Source organism: Phalacrocorax carbo, chromosome 7, assembly GCF_963921805.1.
Source record: "Phalacrocorax carbo chromosome 7, bPhaCar2.1, whole genome shotgun sequence".
NCBI classification, from domain to species: domain Eukaryota; kingdom Metazoa; phylum Chordata; class Aves; order Suliformes; family Phalacrocoracidae; genus Phalacrocorax; species Phalacrocorax carbo.
The window spans coordinates 51123260-51139874 of record NC_087519.1 but is presented as its reverse complement, the minus strand read 5'-3'; the positions used below and the strand labels follow the sequence as shown (position 1 = coordinate 51139874).

At 48.1% G+C, this 16615-nt stretch overlaps 1 protein-coding gene across 6 annotated transcripts in view; it reads left to right on the top strand.

Moving 5' to 3' along the window:
• The window catches only part of PLD1 (phospholipase D1), an 80959-nt gene that overhangs the window by 26326 nt on the left and 38018 nt on the right, over positions 1-16615 (top strand). For all 6 annotated transcript variants that reach the window (XM_064457999.1, XM_064457998.1, XM_064457997.1 and 3 more), the window contains 7 exons: positions 4551-4736; positions 5080-5207; positions 5500-5645; positions 6448-6556; positions 8060-8125; positions 14331-14389; positions 14915-15007. In XM_064457999.1, the coding sequence (XP_064314069.1) occupies positions 4583-4736; positions 5080-5207; positions 5500-5645; positions 6448-6556; positions 8060-8125; positions 14331-14389; positions 14915-15007 (755 nt within the window). In that variant the 5' untranslated portion in view covers positions 4551-4582. The remainder of the gene's footprint in view (positions 1-4550; positions 4737-5079; positions 5208-5499; positions 5646-6447; positions 6557-8059; positions 8126-14330; positions 14390-14914; positions 15008-16615) is intronic.

The following is a 16615-nucleotide window of genomic DNA, read 5'->3' as shown; positions in this document are numbered from 1 at the left end:
GTGCTTGGAAGAGGAAATAATTTGAAAACTGGGCTGGACAAACATGGTGTCAGCAGCGTTTGTGGGGGTTTTTTTAGTATGTTTTTTCCCTTCTTTCAATTTTTTACCATTTCCCTTTTTCTGTGCTTGTTCATTCTTACCAAAGTTTTTGTTCACTGCTGACCTTTTTTTTTTTTATTGGTTTTTCCTCCTTGCTGCTTTCGCCCAGGCAGACTTTAAGCCGGATAAAGCCAGAGCAGCGCCTTCCCTCTGTTAATATGCAGGTTGCCGCGCCGGCTCGTGGCTGCCCAGGCAGCAGGTTTGGGTGCTGGGGCTCTCCGGGGGGAGCCGGGGCGGCTCTTCCTCTTCCGCTGCCCCGGGAAGGTCAGTAAGGGCAGCCTGCCCTTGCAGACCTCCAGCCCTGGGGACCCTGGAAACCCCTTCTTGCGCAGTCCCGTGCCTTTGCATGGCAAAGACGGGGTTTTTCCTCCCAGTCTCTGCTTTAAATCTGCAATTCAGAGCAATTATCTCTTGCCCATGCGGCTCACGGCCATCTTCTACACCCTTGCAGGCTGCTGTCGTGTTCCGTCCAAGTCTCTTCCTTCTCTCAGCCTTGACACTGTTCTCACAGGTCAAGTGCTTTAGATCTGATCCCTCCAATCTTTTGCACCCTGTCTTCCTTTTTGGCTTCCAGGCAGTAGCCTTGTTTGTGCATCTTGGCACAGGTTGTGCCTTTGTTCACATTGCTGGTTCTTGACCCACGGAAACCCTGGTCAGCCTTTTTGGTCTTGTTTTTCTTTTTTTTATTTTTCCCTCTAACAAACTGCTGCTTATTTTCTGTCCTGGACACTAACAGCCAAATACTGAAATGTAGCATTTGTTTCTAATAAATCTCATCCTATTATTTCCACCCTCCTGCAATTCGCCACTAACATTTGAGTTCTCTCTCTGCCCTTCACGTAACTGCAGCCTCCAAAGCTGGCAATATCAGCAAGTTTTATAAGCCCGTTCTGTAGTCCTTCATTAGTGCGAGCAGTGAGTGGCACTGGATAGACAGGGCCTTCTTGACGCAGCCCTTCTGTTTGGCTGCTGGATCCCAGATAACCGTGCTTGGCACGTGTTTGCACCCAGCGTGTTGCAGACTAACACGGGCGCATTCCTCAGCTTGCCCGTGGGAATGCAGACAGTGTCCGCCTGGAAACTCTGGCCAAGAGGTTAAATAGTTCTTGCTGAGCAGAGCCGTATAAAGCAATTTGCAGAAGCTTTCTGAGGATCGTGGTATGGCTCGTCTTTCCAGCTGACCCCTGTGCTGGCCTCCCTGCCCGGGGCTGGGTTTGCCCGGTGCCCCCCAGCTCTGCGGCAGCCGGCTGCGATGGGGAGCGCAGCCGCTGTCCGGGTCTCTGGGGCGTCTGGCTGGGCCGTACCAAGTCACGTTTTCCCCCTCGAGCCCGTAATCTGGCTCTAATCTTGACAGGGGTAATTTTTCTGCTGGGACTGACTCAGGGTCAAATGCATTTGGACTCTGCTTTATTCCAGGCCTTGTCTGTGCCAGCTGTGAAAGCAGCTTTAGTTTAAAAAAAAAAACCCAACTCCTGAGTTATGCAGCCCTGCTGTGGTTCTTAGCAAATAATCATTGCATACACTGGTTAATTGTTTATCCATTAACCAACCGTGTCAATTAATCCAACAAGCGGAGCCTGGCCGTACCTGGCACGGCGGGGAGGGGAGGAGGAGGGAGGATGCACATCCTTTGCTTCATGGCTCCTGTCCACGTGCTCTTCCTCCAGCCCTGCTGATGTGGTATTTGTCTGCTGGTTTCCTTCAAGTGTAATTGGCATGGCACGTAAAAAGCGTGTTCTATGTATGGCGTGTGTTCTCTTCGGCTGTGAAAACCTCTCTTTTGGAAAGTGCATTAAGTTTCCATGAAGCAAGAGCATCTCTTCAGACTAAAAAAATAAAAACGAAACTATGTTTTGTTTCTAAATGTGAAAACAGACAGAAGAAATACAAACCAAGATGCTGCTTTATTTCCAGCCAGAGATGGCAAAAATAAAAGTTCTTTGCGTGGAGTGACGAGTGGGAAATAAAATAGGATTTTATTGTACGTGTCGGCGCAGAGCGGGGAAGCGCTGCCGCCCGGCGTGGGGCAGCTCTGGGCTTCCCACCACCGCTCCCAGGGCTATCTGGGAAAGCCTGGTGGTGTGGTGTGGCCTCCCTCCTGGGAATGCTATTTATTTACGCCTGCTTTCTAGGGAGAAAATCAAACCTCTGAAGCCAGCCTATATCTGGTGGAATGGCTTCACTGTTAAAAGAAAACAAAAATGAACCTTATGCTCCTGGAGTGATTGAAGTCCCCTGCAGCGTATTGGTAGGAATAGGTAAGGGGCAAGGCTTCTGGTGGAGAGCTGCCTTTCCATCGAGCTGCGATGAGGGAGGAGCGGGACGGCGCTAATGCCGAATTCCCACCGCACGGAGGCTGCGCGAACCGGGTGGAGCAGTGGGTAGCAGCGCTGGCTGGGTTGTCCCACGCGGCAGCGTAGCTCCATCTGCGAGGGTTAACGCAAATGCCTTCTGGCATCCCCCGGACAGAGGGGAATGAAGTACCTGGGGTACGTGTGTGCGTTTGTGTAGGAGCTATTCAGATGGATCTCCTGGAGTGACGTGCTGGTCCGGCCTTTAGACTTTAAGACTCTGGAGTCTGGCTTTAGAACTTTAGTCTGGTCCTGAAGCCTTCTGTGCTGTCGTGGCATTCCCAGCCGCGGGTGGAGGGTGGCAGAGCCACCAAGTCCCTCAGAGCCCTCGCTTGCAAGACGAAGCTGTTGATTCTGTATTTACTTTGGTATAAGAGAAGAGATTGTCCCAGTTTTTCTTGATTCAAGCCTGTGTCCATATAGATTTTTTTTTTTTTCTGCAGGCAACTGTTTTTGACATGTCTTTGGGCTTGCATGACATCAGCCTCTTGTAGCAATAAAATTATGTGCTTGTTTCAAGAGGAAACGATAATAAAGAATATTCCTTCAAAAGCAGCTAAACACATGAATTATTAAAATGTTAAATTATTTCCAAATTACAGCATATCCAGCTCTTTCTACAGAGCTCACTCAGGAATAATCACACAGTGTTCTCTGCAGAATTTAACATCAGAAATGCCACACTTTTTTCTTTTTGAAACATTCTTTCACACAGTGTAAGAGCTTCCATGGTTATTAATGGGCATCCTTGTATTGGCTTCTGTAAAATGTTGCATGTTTGTCCAGTCCGTAATTTTTCAGCGTAGCTGTCAAGCTGTGACATTTATTGCAGAGCAGAACAAAGATTGAAAGGGACCTTTTTATCACATAGATGCCCAGGAGGTGAAGCTTGGCTACGTGCAGGGGCCAGCAGCTGGGTCTGCAGCCCCACGATGAGTTGCAGAGCCTGGAGGAGTAGGAAGAAGCAGCTTTGCAAATACTCATAAGCGCTGAAACATTGCATCAGTGTTAGTGGACATGCCTTTCATCTTGATTTTTATTTTTTTTTTTAAATTTTTGTTTTCTTCTTCCTTCCCCGTTTTTGTCCTGACTAAGGCTCCTGGAATGGGTGGGTGGGGATAAATGTGGGAAGTGCCCAAACATCTCCAGGTGCCACCATCTGACTGCCCTGAGCACACAACAGCCTTCCCCGCACTCGCTGCCCGCTGGTCCCCTGCAGCCCCTGGGGCTGTGTAAGGGGTGCGAGCTCCCTGGGGGGCTGTTGGAGGGGTGAGGGCAAGCTTGCAGCATCCACCCGTGTTGCTCCCAGGCTTTTTGTGGGCATCGGGGTGCTCCAGCCACGCTCTGCTCCCTGGACAGGAGCCCTCGCAGCTGTGACTTTTGAGCCTTCTAAGAGGATGGAGCCGTGGGAAGGCACGAGGCACACGGATACCATGGGCAGTCGTGTAAGGTGCATAGAAATAGAGGAAATCTTAATGATGCCAGGAATTTGTCACTAGTTCAGTCAAAGGAAAAACGCTTAAATTGCCTACTGATTTTTCTGGCTGAGCTTTTCTTCCGTGCAGCCTAACCTGGCAAACAGTGTCGTGTGAATTAGGTCTAGGATTTGGCCAGGCATTAATGCAGTTTGTGCTTTTTCTGGTGCATTGTTGTTATCATGGAGAGAGCTGAGGTGACCAGGCGAGTTGATGCAGAAGCTTCCTTGCTCTCCCTTTGAAATCAATATGTGAAGGTTCTGTAAGCCACAACCAACCCCCTGCAGGTTTTTTTAGCTAGGAAGTGAAATATTATGGATTTTCCATTCTAAAGTACAACCGGAGCGTGCAAGTCCTGTGGTCACTGGCATCGCTGGGAAATGTTCTCTTGCAGCCTGAAGCTACCTGTGCTTTTTCACTGTTCCCACTGCTCTGGGCAGAGGTTTGCTGTAGCTGCAGGGCTGGGCGTTTGCATCGCGTGTGTAGGATGGGGACAGTTGGGAGGAATGTTGGTAAGGGGCTGGAGGGAAGACGGGGCCATGTGCTGCCGGGGGGTTTCGCTCGGCCCCGCTGTGCTGGTGTTGCAGAGGGACTGATGACAGCCCTGCTCCTTCCTCTTCCCCAGCCCCCTGTCGCTCCGGTGTGCGGGTTCCTGAGATGTCACTGAGGGCAGAAAGCCATGCAGCTGCGTCGACGCTGAAGAAGATCGCTGCAGACATGAGCATCATCATCGAGAGCCTGGATACCAGGGAGCTCCACTTCGAGGGGGAGGAGGTTGACTCAGAGGTGCTAAATGACCCAAAAGGCACCGGTGAGTTGGCGCCTGTATGTTCTCACCCCGCGTCCCGCCTGGATTTAATAACTGATAATCTGCTGACAGACAGGGTACAACCACAGCGCTTTTACCAAGCCCAGCTGTTGGCCCTGTTTTATGGCCAGGAGGCATTACTCTTAGCACTTGAGCGCTTCAAGTCAAGTCCCTTCTGTGAAAGCTTGTCTTTCAGCTCTCTTAAATAAAACCTGGCATGTTTTAGTGGAATTACTCCCGGTGTGTAAATGCTCCTGTGTTAAAGTATTGCAACGATTTGCTGGCTTTCACGCCCTCCTTGATGGTTACAAGGCTGTTGAGCTAACGGGGTTTGTGGTCCTTCCAGCGTGCATTCCCTTCTCTGCTATCTATCACACCTGTGGGTTCAAAGAGCCGGACATGCAGGTGTACCTCACGGGATGTCCTGTTCGAGTGCGTGTGTTGGAAGTGGAACGCTTTACTTCCACAAAGAAGGTCAGAACTTCCAGAGATTTCATTTAATTTCTGTAGAACTGTATTAAAAAGCTGTTTGTGGGTTCATTTTGCACGTGCTTGTTCATGGGCTGAGGAAGAAGGGATGCCTGTGTCTCAGAAAATGCTTAAGATAGAGGGTTATCTGTCCGCTTATAAAAACTAATAAAGCGGAACAAGAAATTGTGAGACAGAATGATCCTTAGGTAAAATTGAGTGAGGGCTCTGTAGATGATCAGCTGCAGGAAAATGACTTATTTCAACGCTGCATCCCTCGTGGCGGTGTTCTCGGCAGGTACCGAGCCCCAACGTTTACACCATCGAGCTGACCCATGGCGAGTTCACCTGGCAGGTGAAAAGGAAATTCAAGCACTTCCAGGAGCTTCACAGGGAGCTGCTGAGGTACAAAGCCTTCGTGCGCATCCCTATCCCTACCAGGAGGTGAGTGTGCAGCCTGTGGATGCGCTGGGCTTTGGGAAGGTGTGATCTTGTCTCTTTTAATAGCATATCTGTTGGGCTTCACTGATCCCATTTGCTTTGCTGTAAGGAGGAGAGGGCAGAAGGATTTAGTCTCTACAAATATTTAGCAGCTATAATAAAAATATCTAATCTCTCTGTATTTAGCAGCCATAATCTAAGTGGTGCAAGCATCTCTCTGCTGACGCAGAAAGTACGTTGGGTCCCAGGTCATTGGCTTTTGAGATGGATTTGCCTTGAACTTGGGGAAGGGTTATGCAGATGGAAATTGTTGGTGCATAGGGCTGGATGTGGGAGGTAGGGGGGTCCCTGGCGTGGGTGGTCAGCCCTGCCCAGGCTGGCCTAGGGGCTCGGGATGGCTGGAAGCATAAGGGGAGACAGGAGAGAAATGGTGTAGGTCAGCAAGAGCTTCCTGATGTGGAGAAAGGGGGGGGAGAAGATATTAGGAAAGGTGAAATTATGAGGGGTTAAGGGCTGGGGGAAGATAATGGCCTAAAAATAGGCTCCCTTTCCTTATAAGGGCAAAAGGGGGCCCTCAGAAATCAAACTCTGGTACTCATGTTGTATTTTTGTTTGTGAGCCAGTTAGAGCACACTGGTTTCCTAAGTGAATCCACGCTTGCTTTTTTTCTGCTCTCCTGCCCACCCATCTCAGTTTTTAAGAGCTTGGATAGGAAAAATAAAAGCATTGCAGAAGAAGGGTTACGTGTCGAGGCACGCATGCACTCGCAGCACTCAGACTTGATATTGGGGCTTTTTCTTTCCAGTCACACGGTGAGAAGACAATCCATCAAAAGGGGAGAACCGAGGCAGGTGCCGAGTCTGCCGCACACCGCGGAGAGCACGGTGCGGGAAGAGCACTTCTCCAGCAGGAGGGTAAGCACCCAGCTTGGTGTGTGGGGGCCAGAGGGATGCTCTGGGGGGGCTTCTGAGGTGCAGAGACTCCAGGCAGGTTGCTTGTAAAGCCACCCTTGTTTTATTACCATTCAAGTCTTTTGCTTGACAAACTTAGGCTCTGACAAGTCTAGATTTAACGCCAAATTCTCCTCTGTGCAAAGAGGAGGATGCTGCTCCTGGGCTTCATATGGCTGAAGCTTTCCTCTGCAGCTGAGGAAAACCACAATGCCGAGAGTGACTGTTTCCCTCCTCCCACCTGCTCCGATTTAAAGATAGAATAGGCAGTTCACAGAGTCAAGTTGCGTGATGGAGGCAGCCCCGCGGCCATCAAAATCTGAGAGATTTCAGTCCTGTCCTCCTCTGAAAGAGGAGATGACAGTCAGGCTCTTGATGCTGGAGTAGGTAATTTTAGCCAAGGCACACATGTTCTGTGTAACTTCATCAGATGTTAACAGATGGGCCCTTCTATGACGAGGGTGGATGTCTTCCTACCTCTTCATTGCAGCTTTGCTGTTTGCAAAGGGGAAAAAGAGTCTGTAAAAATCCATGTTTGTTCACCCTGTGCTTATTGTTCTCCTCCTGCTGTTCACTCCCTCCCTGGGCTTCTGCCGCTGAAGCCTCAAGTCCCAAAAGGTTATGTCTGTGCGGGAAGCTCCAGGAGAGAGGTGGTTTAAAAAAAGGAAGAGAAATGGTTTTTAGATCCCTCCCCTCCCTTGGTTTTCTTGTGGGAATCCCGCAGCTTTCACCATGGGGTCATACGCCCCCGCTGCCCAGCTGGGCAGCTCAGCGCTGTGATGCGAACGCCGAGAAGGGCAAAAGTCCCAGTGACATTTCTTTTCGGTTCGTTTTGTGTCCTATAGGACTCTGCCCGGTTTCCCATGCCCGAACAGCTCAATCGCTTCTTTGCCCAGTTACCAGGATGGGAAGATGTTCTCCCTCCTGTGATGGTTTCTTCTCTTCCCTGCTCTCGGCTGGGGAGGAGAGCCTCCCCAGTGCCTGGTGGCCCAGCCACTGCCCTCTCCGTGGCTCTGGGACAGGGCAGCGTGGTCGCCATGCTCCTCACCCCGTGAACCTAGTGTTTTGGTTAAATAAGCTCTATCAGTTGAGTCTGAGGCTGTGTTTTAACACGAAGCTAATTCGTGTGGGTCAAAAACAGCGGGGACTGACTTTTCTATTTAGAATTTTTATGAAACTTGGGTTCCGTCAAGAAAAATGACCGCTAAAATGAGAGTGCCAAGCAACAGGTCTGCTGGTAAAAGGTACAAACACAAATCTGTGAACAGTAAACAACCTGTGATTGAACTGTTTACGCTGCTGAGCTGTAACCCTCCATAAGCACATAATAATGTATTTATTTATCCATTTGAGCTGAAAAGCGTGTTTGATTTCTTGATTGCTTCCTAATACCAGACAGTTGGAATGTAGGTTTTTTTAATCTTGAATTCCTACATCTTATCTGAAGTTTTGATGTTTTAATTGTAGAAACAGCTGGAAGACTACTTGACAAAGATCCTAAAAATGCCAATGTACAGGAACTACCATGGAACAGTAAGTAGAAATTAGTTTGCTTAAATGCCTAAAGAATGCTCACTTTACAAATGTTGAATTCATTGGAAGAAGGCATGCAGCTTATATGAGAAACATTTTACAGCTGTTTTGCAAGCATTTGGGCATAGCTGATTTCTTCAACACAGATGCAATATGATTAAAACCAAAGAAAGAGGGTGAATGGCTCGCTCTTGGAGGTCACTGTTATAACACAGTGGTGACCACCTCAAGGCAGCCCAGTCCAGACAGCTGATTCTACACGGGTGATGTAGTGGGTTTCTGTTTAATTCTGGGCAGTGTTTAAGATGATAAATTGAAGTTTTAAATACTTAAATAATCGGGGTCCAGACCATACCCCTTCAGTTTGGGCTTTGCGTGTGTGGTCCTGGGTGCAAATTTGTCTCGGGTTCCTATTCTGTGCAGTTTCACTGGACTTCGGTGTCACTAAGTTTGTACGAGTGATACCCGTTCACCCCTGAGGGTGTTTTGTGACTTCCAAAGGGAGACGGTAATTGGCTTATTTCCCCAAATCGATAGTCTTTTTGAAATGAGGAGAAATGTCAAATCCAACTTCAGGCTTATTTTAAGCAAAAATATTTCCTTTGGAAGCCATCCTCAAATGTTTCTTCAGTAGTCCTCACCTGTCAGCTGCAGCTGTAACATCTCCCTGGGATGGTAGTTTATTTCCCCTTTCTTTGGCTGCGTGATGACTGTGTTACTCCATCTTTTGTCTATCAGCAAAACCTGATGCATGCGTTGAGCAGCTGCAGAGCTTAGTGACGTTTCTGAGCAAGGGGCGATAACTGGGAACGCTTGGTTTTCAAACAAGGCAGAAATGTAGGCTAAACTTAGGGTGTAGCAGCCAGTTCTTCTCTTCTACTTTTGTTGTTTCGCAGGAATTCTGCTCTTCTGCAGGATTTCAGGTGTGTAGAGGTGTTGGGTGGCTCGTAGCTGGATGTAATGCCCCAAAGCATCGTGCGCTCCCGTTGCAGAGCTCGGTGTGTTGAGCACCGTTCGTTACGTGGGACAAAGCGTTCATCCAGTGTTGGCCATCGTGCCTTGGGTTGGCCAGGGTGCTTTGGGTTACAAGAATTCTTCAGATCTGGCCTGAAAGGACCTGTGTTTCTTTAGAGTGTTTCTTTCGGGGCCAGGATGTGGAGCTTAAGTCCACCGCAGTCAAGAGCTGTATTACTCTGCAGGTGGAAAAGAGTCATCTTTTGTTCTAAAGGCGAGATTGGGATAACTTGGCAATTTTGATCAGTAGCATATGCAAAGTGGGGGAGAGTTATTTTACAGTGCAGATCCATCTTGTCACTCATAGGCAGGCGTTGCTGCATTTTTTCTTTTTGTTTTGAGAATTCTTGTTCATGTAAGAACGTGGGTGATCTTTTGACCAGCCTGTAGCTTGAGGCAGGCTGCTGTGATGGGGGCCGGGCGAGGAGATGGGCGGTCCTGCCTTGCTCGGGCAGCTGCGGGGTGCGCTCCTCCTCCTGTGCTGAATTGCCCTTCTGTCCCCGGCCTCCGGAGCCAGATGTCACTTTGCACATAAATTTTCTGTTTATTGTTGGCTTTTGCTGGATTTGGCCGCAGCGGAGTGTTCAGTGAGGACTTTGCCACTAATGGCGGTGTCGCTAAGCGCAGCGGGTTCTGCAGGCGGTGCTGGAAGAAAACACGGGGAGAAAAATGTTTCCTTTAAAAAAAACAAAAAACAACCCCCACTCCTCTCAGAGTAGAGACTGAAGCGAAGATTTCTGGCGTTTTCCTTGGAACTGTATTTGTCATTCTTAGAACAAAATGAGGGCTTTGCTCCTCCTGTGGTTGAGAAGCTTTTTGCCTGGACGCTGATGAATGCTGCAACTGTCTTAATCTTGGAGCACATTTTGACTCTTATATGTTCCTCTCATCAAACCTATGCACTGAGGTTTTGGTTTTTATTTTGGTTTGGGTTTTTTTTTTTTAATCCAAAATTCTTTGTAAAGACAGACCTGGAGTTGCAATGGCAAGCTGCGACCTGCCTGGTGTGTAATTCCTGGTCCTTGTGAGGAGCCTGCTTGGGTCAATTGCATCTCCTTGGCCGTGTTTTTACATCTGACCTGCACAATTTAATTGACTTGCTTTTTTTACTTCTTTTATTTTGCATTTGTTCTTAATTTATTTGTCAGTAAGAGGGTCACCACGTTATAAGCTGTCTGGAGGATGTGCCATGCGCTGGGAGGGTCAAGCCTGCAAGTCGAGCTTGTAGCGGCTTTGCAGACCTCGGGTCCCCGGCGGGTTGAGGATCAGGGCCGCGGTGACCTCGTGCCATTGCAGAGGCTGGACATCCTCTAGCCTTTCTAGGTGACACTCCTGCAGGCTGTGGAGGGAGAACCTACTGAAGCATCAACATTTAGAGATGTACCAAGTGTCCTTTGCTTTGACTAGTTACCTCTGACTGATAAAATTTACAGCTTTATCGCATTTCCCTTAATTTCTTGGCATTCATTGTACCAGAGTATTTTATGTGGAGCTTACAAATAAGTTGGAAGATGCATTGTATTTTGTGATCAGACCCCAGACTTCATGGCCTGCCTTTATTTTATTCTTTTTTTTCTTTCTGGCTGTGTGACTTATGATTAAATGTAATGTTTTCTAGGCCTTTTGAAAACCTTTCTATAGTACTTCTGGGCTGAAGCGCTTCAAGACAATTACTGCTAAAATGAATGTTGTGGGAATCGGTGTGTTAATTGTCCACGCTTCTTTCTAGGAAAATGGAAATGGGGGAATATAGCCCCAAAACATTAGGAAACCAGGCCCGTGGGCTTGATTGTATTCCCTATTAAAAATGTATTAATTGGACCTTTGCATCGCTTATTTCATGTGAGTTGCAGTTGCTGAAAGATGCCTAAGCAAAATATAAAATAAGATTTGGTTGAACCAAAGCATGTGTGTCTTACATTTTGCATGAGCTTTAGTAACTGAGCGTAAAAACCATGTCTTAAGTGACAGCAGTACAATGTAAGAACAACTTGGATACATGAGAGTGGCTGCTCTTGTACCTCCGATATGGCACTTGTATCTGCAGACCGTTGCAAAGGTCCCCGCCCAACCCTTCAGTATTTTTAGCTATTGCACTTGAACTTTAGTATGTTTAGTTGTTTTATATGGGTTTAATATAAGCCAATTTTATGTGTAAGAAATAGCTGGCATCTTGCTCAAAAATGTTACTCTGAATGGTGGTGTAATTTCATTTTATTGCTAGCCACTGTTGCTAATCAACTCTTTATGGTGGGGTTGTTTTTTTTTAACCCACTAAATTAAAAACAAAAGTCAAAATGAAAACACGGTGTGGAGCTGCTGAATTCTTTCTGAAATACAGATGCTCTATGAAATCTTTGCTTACATAAATCACACGTGCTCAACATTGCTGGCAGAACGGGGCAGTTTAAAACCGTGCCTTGTGCACCTTGCAGCTGGTTCTCCACCTTTCATAGCTTGTCTTTCTGCAGCTGATCACTCCCGTCTGTTTTCTTTTTTTCTTTTTATTGCTACAACAATGTCATTGAAACTGCATTCCCTAGGCCCGTATCTCATACTTAAAATATTCTGCTGTGGATTGCTCTGAAACCGGAGCGGGATGCCGGCTCCCCGGGGAGGCAGCTGGGCAGTGCAGGAATTCAGATGTGGAGGAGATGAAAGTGCCTCGCTGCTCCGCGTTCCCCTCTCGGCTCTTCTGCGAATGACGAGCACCTCGGATGAAAGGTGCTATAACAGTAAAAATAGCTAATGCAGCAGTAATCATAATAATAAATCATTCAATCAGATATTTCCACTGCACTGAGGAATTTTCCTTGTAACTGGTGGAATATATTTCCGCTGTTTTTACAAACCAACGCTCCTAAGAGTTGCTGCTTGATCAACGTGTTGGACGGGCTTCTGTCGCTGTTGTCGCCGCTTCAAAGACTCCTTGGCTGAAGAGCAGGTTGCTGCGCTGCCAGACGGCCTTTCTTTCATTTTTTAGGTAGTAATAGTTCTGTCTCTGCAAGTAATTTTTCCTCCTGATTTTTCTTCTTGCTTCTTCAAGGACAATTATTTCTCTGCAGCCAGTGCTCCTCAGATTGCTGCCAGCTTTTTGGCCGCAGCCAACGCTTTCAAAGGGATTTGACATTTGTGTGCGCTGGTTTTTGTGCGCCTGCTGTGACAGAGGGGTCTGGGTTTCTGCTGTGTCTGATGGGGAGTGCCAGCCCTTTTCTGAAGAAATGGAAATAAGATGCAGGGCAAAGAACCGGCCTGAAGTTTTGCTTGGGACTCTGATAAGAGGTTTAGGATACGCTGGGTTTTCAGATGCTCCTTGTGTCACCGCAGAAACAGCTGGAACACTTGTAGGTCACTGCTGGTGCTTTTCCAGAACGTGTAGTGAGAGCAGCGATAGCAAGGTTGTTAGTAAAAGCGTGGAGTAACTTGTTCTAGCCACTTTCTGGAAACAGGCTGAAATCACCCAGAAATGAGGGCGTTAAATTTGCCTCTACTGAATAGAGGTTACTTTATGTCCTTGAGCTACTCGGAGGAGAACAACAGACCCTTTGTTCTTCTCCATGGCCTTATTGATGTGAGAAGTTTGGGAAGGAGCAGCAGAGCAGGAGGAGGATGAAGAATCTTCTGTCCTGTTGCTGTCTGTGGGGCAAAATTGATGATGTTGGGAAGGAAGCCCGAGCCGGCCTCGCCATAAGTGCAAGGTAGACTTTTGCCCCAAATTTCCTGATGTTCTTTGTTATGCTCAGTGTTGGAAAATACCTCCGAGTTTTATGGGTCCACCCATGTAATTCCTGTGCGAAGTTGGATTTTGCCAGTGAGGGCGCTGAGGTTGGTTTGCCAAAGAACAGGTGACAGTGGCCACCTTGGAGGAGAGCCCTCCCTTGGGTGCTGGCACCTGAGCTGCTGCGGGGCATGGGTGGGCATAGCCAGAAGACAGCCCCGAGGCTGTCTCACGTCCCAGCTACGGTCAGGAGCATGGGTTGAGCCCTGGGCTTTGCTCCCAGCAGGCTTCATTGCCAAGAGATGTGGTTAGAGGGTTCCCTCTGGCTTGCTGCCTGACCAAAGGGGAGAGCAGCTCCTGCCCTCACCCTGCCCCGAGCACCTCTCTGCATACAATTGCCCAAGTGCAATAATAAATTAAAGTTGCCTGGGTGCAGACAAGCCTCTGCCATGCAGGGCAGCTCCTTTGCAAAGCTGCCCATGCCCAAGCCCTGTCCTGCACGGGACGCCTGGGGCAGGTGTTTCTCCCTGCTAATTGGGCCCAGGGCTTATAACCAGCAGACTGCCAGGAATGTCCCGCTGTGCCAAGAAAAGCCTGCTTGGTCAAAATCGCCTGGTGTCCTATTTTTAGAGATGAACGTAATTGTGCTGCGCTTTCTCACCGGCTTTGCTTGTCGTTACGTTCCTCTGCAATCTCCGCTGAAGCGCGAGGAGCCCCGAGGAGGCAGGCTGCCTGAATTTGAGCTATGCTGGTAAATTTGGTAGTATGGCAGGTGGGTTTCCCAGGCTGTGCCTGCTGTGGAGCTCTGTGCAGACCGGCAGAAGTCATAGGGAGCGTGCTTGAACTTGCTCTCCTTCTGCCCCACTGTGGCTCTCCTGTGGGTTTTTGGCTCCTGGGGCCAGATGGGGCAGTGGGTTGTGTACAGCGCTGAGCGGGAGCGACCTGGTGTGATGGTCTTGGAGGATGCTTGTGAGCTGAGGGGCTGAATCCCCACGTGGTGTGTCTCCATGGGGTAGGGGACTCAAAGGGAAGAGGTTGCCCCCAGCCCTGGGTATGTGTATTCATTCCCTTTCCAGCCTTTCTGTGAGGCTCACTGGAGGAAGGAGAGGATACAGGCAGCCAGCCAAGTTCAAGCAAGCCCCCAAACAGTGTCAAACTTGAGTCCTCGTTGCAGCCAGTGATCCAGGAGGGAGGATACCAGTGGGTCCCTATGATACATCTAATCTTGATTGTCCTGGTTGCCTGAAATGTGTTCTCCAAAGTACGTTTAAAAGAAACAAACAAGCAAACAAACAAAAAACCCCAACCAAACTACTTTTCTTGGCCTTCTTGAAGGTGCTTAAGCAATGGTGGGTAACTTCTGCTCAGGATCTTCTGTAGCTTCTGTCTTTATGACAAGCCACTCTGATGAAGCGAAGTATTTTGTGGATTTCAGAGTGTGAAAGATGGGGGAATCTTTTTCTCTTTCCCCAGATGGAGTTCATTGGAGTAAGCCAGCTGTCATTCATCCATGACCTGGGACCGAAGGGCATGTGAGTTGTGAGCTGTGTCTTTGTGAGTTATGGCTCACCAAGAGGAAGGCCTTATAAATAATCTTCAGATTGATAGTTTTTCTTTCTCACAAGTAACTGACTGGGGAATATTTTGCCATCCGGATGGAAAAAGTTATGAATGTTGAGGCAGAAATGCCACAACTTTGGAAAACAGTTTTGAGAGTGGGCTGCTTTGCATGATGTGGGCTGCAGCTCACAGGCTAGCTCATGGGCTTTCTCCCCTTCCCTCCCTGCAACGTGTTGACTTGCTCATTCTTGTGCTTGTGCTATAAAACAGGGCCCTGCGTTTCTTAAATCTGCATTATTTCCTTTTGCGGCGTTATTTTTGCCCTTTCCAGCCCTCAGGGCAGTGGCACAGAGGCTGCTTGAGTGTGGCTGGAGGCACCAGGAGTCATCCCTGGGAGCAGGGGTTGGTTCAGCAGGCATCCTCCACCCAAGACCTGCCCTGTGCCTCCGGGAGAGCCGTGCTGCCTGTCCTGACAGTGTTTGTTTCTGTCCTTGCAGAGAAGGGTTGATCATGAAGCGCTCCGGGGGCCACCGCATACCTGGTCTGAACTGCTGCGGCCAAGGAAGGATGTGTTACCGATGGTCCAAAAGGTACTGCTGGGCAGGCAAACAAAAATCCTCATTTTTTTTCATCCCAAATAATCTGTGAGGGGAATTCTTCATATATATATATATATACACACACACTTTTAATTATTTTTTTTTTTTTACAATAGCCACAGATTTTCAGGTCCGCAGGTTATTCCCCTCTCATTGTCCTATGTGGAAGGTGGTGAGTTTTATAGACTCATAGAATCATTAAGGTTGGAAAAGACCTCCAGGATCATCAAGTCCAACCACCAACCCAACACCCCCAGGCCTCCTAAACCAGGCCCTGAAGTGCCACGTCTACACATTGTTTGAAACCCCCCCAGGGACGGTGACTCCCCCACCTCTCTGGGCAGCCTGTGCCAGGGCCTGACCGCTCTGTCAGGGAAGAAAAATTTCCCAATATCCAATGTAAACCTCCCCTGGCACAGCTTGAGGCCATTTCCTCTCGTCCTGTCGCTACTAACTTTGCACTGGAGTTCATAAGTTCATAGCAGGAGGCATTTGTTACTCCAGAGGAAAACTGGGATTTCCTACAGCCCCGAGCTTGCAGAAACGGCAATAATCCCCTGGTCTGTGCCCAGCTTTCCCTGCTGTGGGAGTACCTGGGGCTCTGTGCCCTTTGGGAGGGGATGTGGCTGGTGAGACCACTCCAGCCAGATTTCAGCCTCAATTTACCAAAAAAAAAAAAATTAAAAAATTGGTTAATTGAAACACTACCTGGGCTGCTTTGGAGCTGGATTGAATCAGACGTGACCTGCAGCGGTAAGGAGCTCTGTTTGGTGCAATTAACCTTGGAAATAAATACGTCACCTCTTCCATATTACTGCATGTGCTTAAATGCCGGTGTTTTCATGGGAATTTTCACAAGCCACCTTGTTCCCATGTCCCTTCCTGCTGCAGACAGGCATAACTTACTGTCCCCATCCCTTTACCTTCTGTGTTAGATCTTGGTGTTTCCTGGGGCTGCAGCACAGGGAGGCTTGTGCTATGGAGGAGTAGCTGTGTTCCCAGCTGGCACCCAAAAAAATGCAAGGGGTATTTCCTGGAGTTTGCCCTTCTGGGCAAATCTTTCCTTTTGAAAGTCCAAATAGCATTGATCTGCCTTGTAGAAACAATTATTTGGTTTGTGAGATCTTCCCCAAGCGTTATCTACCTTTGGATTTCAGCATCACCAATGGGCTGTCGTTAGTTTATCTTAAAAATTTCTTTTTTCCAACAAAATCTTTCTGCATTCTTGTGAAGAAAAGGTCCTCTTTCTTCATAGGCTTTCCAACATTTCTTAATGTAGTTTTACAGAACATCTCTATAACAAGTGCACGAGGAGAGGAAGATGTGACCTTCTTTCAGGTCAAATCATTAAATTGTCTCCAATTCTTTTTTCCTTTTTATGGGGGGGGAAAAAAGTGCCTTTTCCAGAGTTAACTCTTCCCTGTGTTATGCAAAGCTCAAGCTTTAGTGGGGACAGTAGCATATACAGCTCCGATGGATCTCAATTTTCCTTTAGAGCCTAAAAAGGGGATGGGAGAAGTGTTTGAGTGGGATTACGTGCAGAGTAACACCAGAGGGTACCAAGTCCTTGCCATGACCTACTGGGACAGACAGCATGTG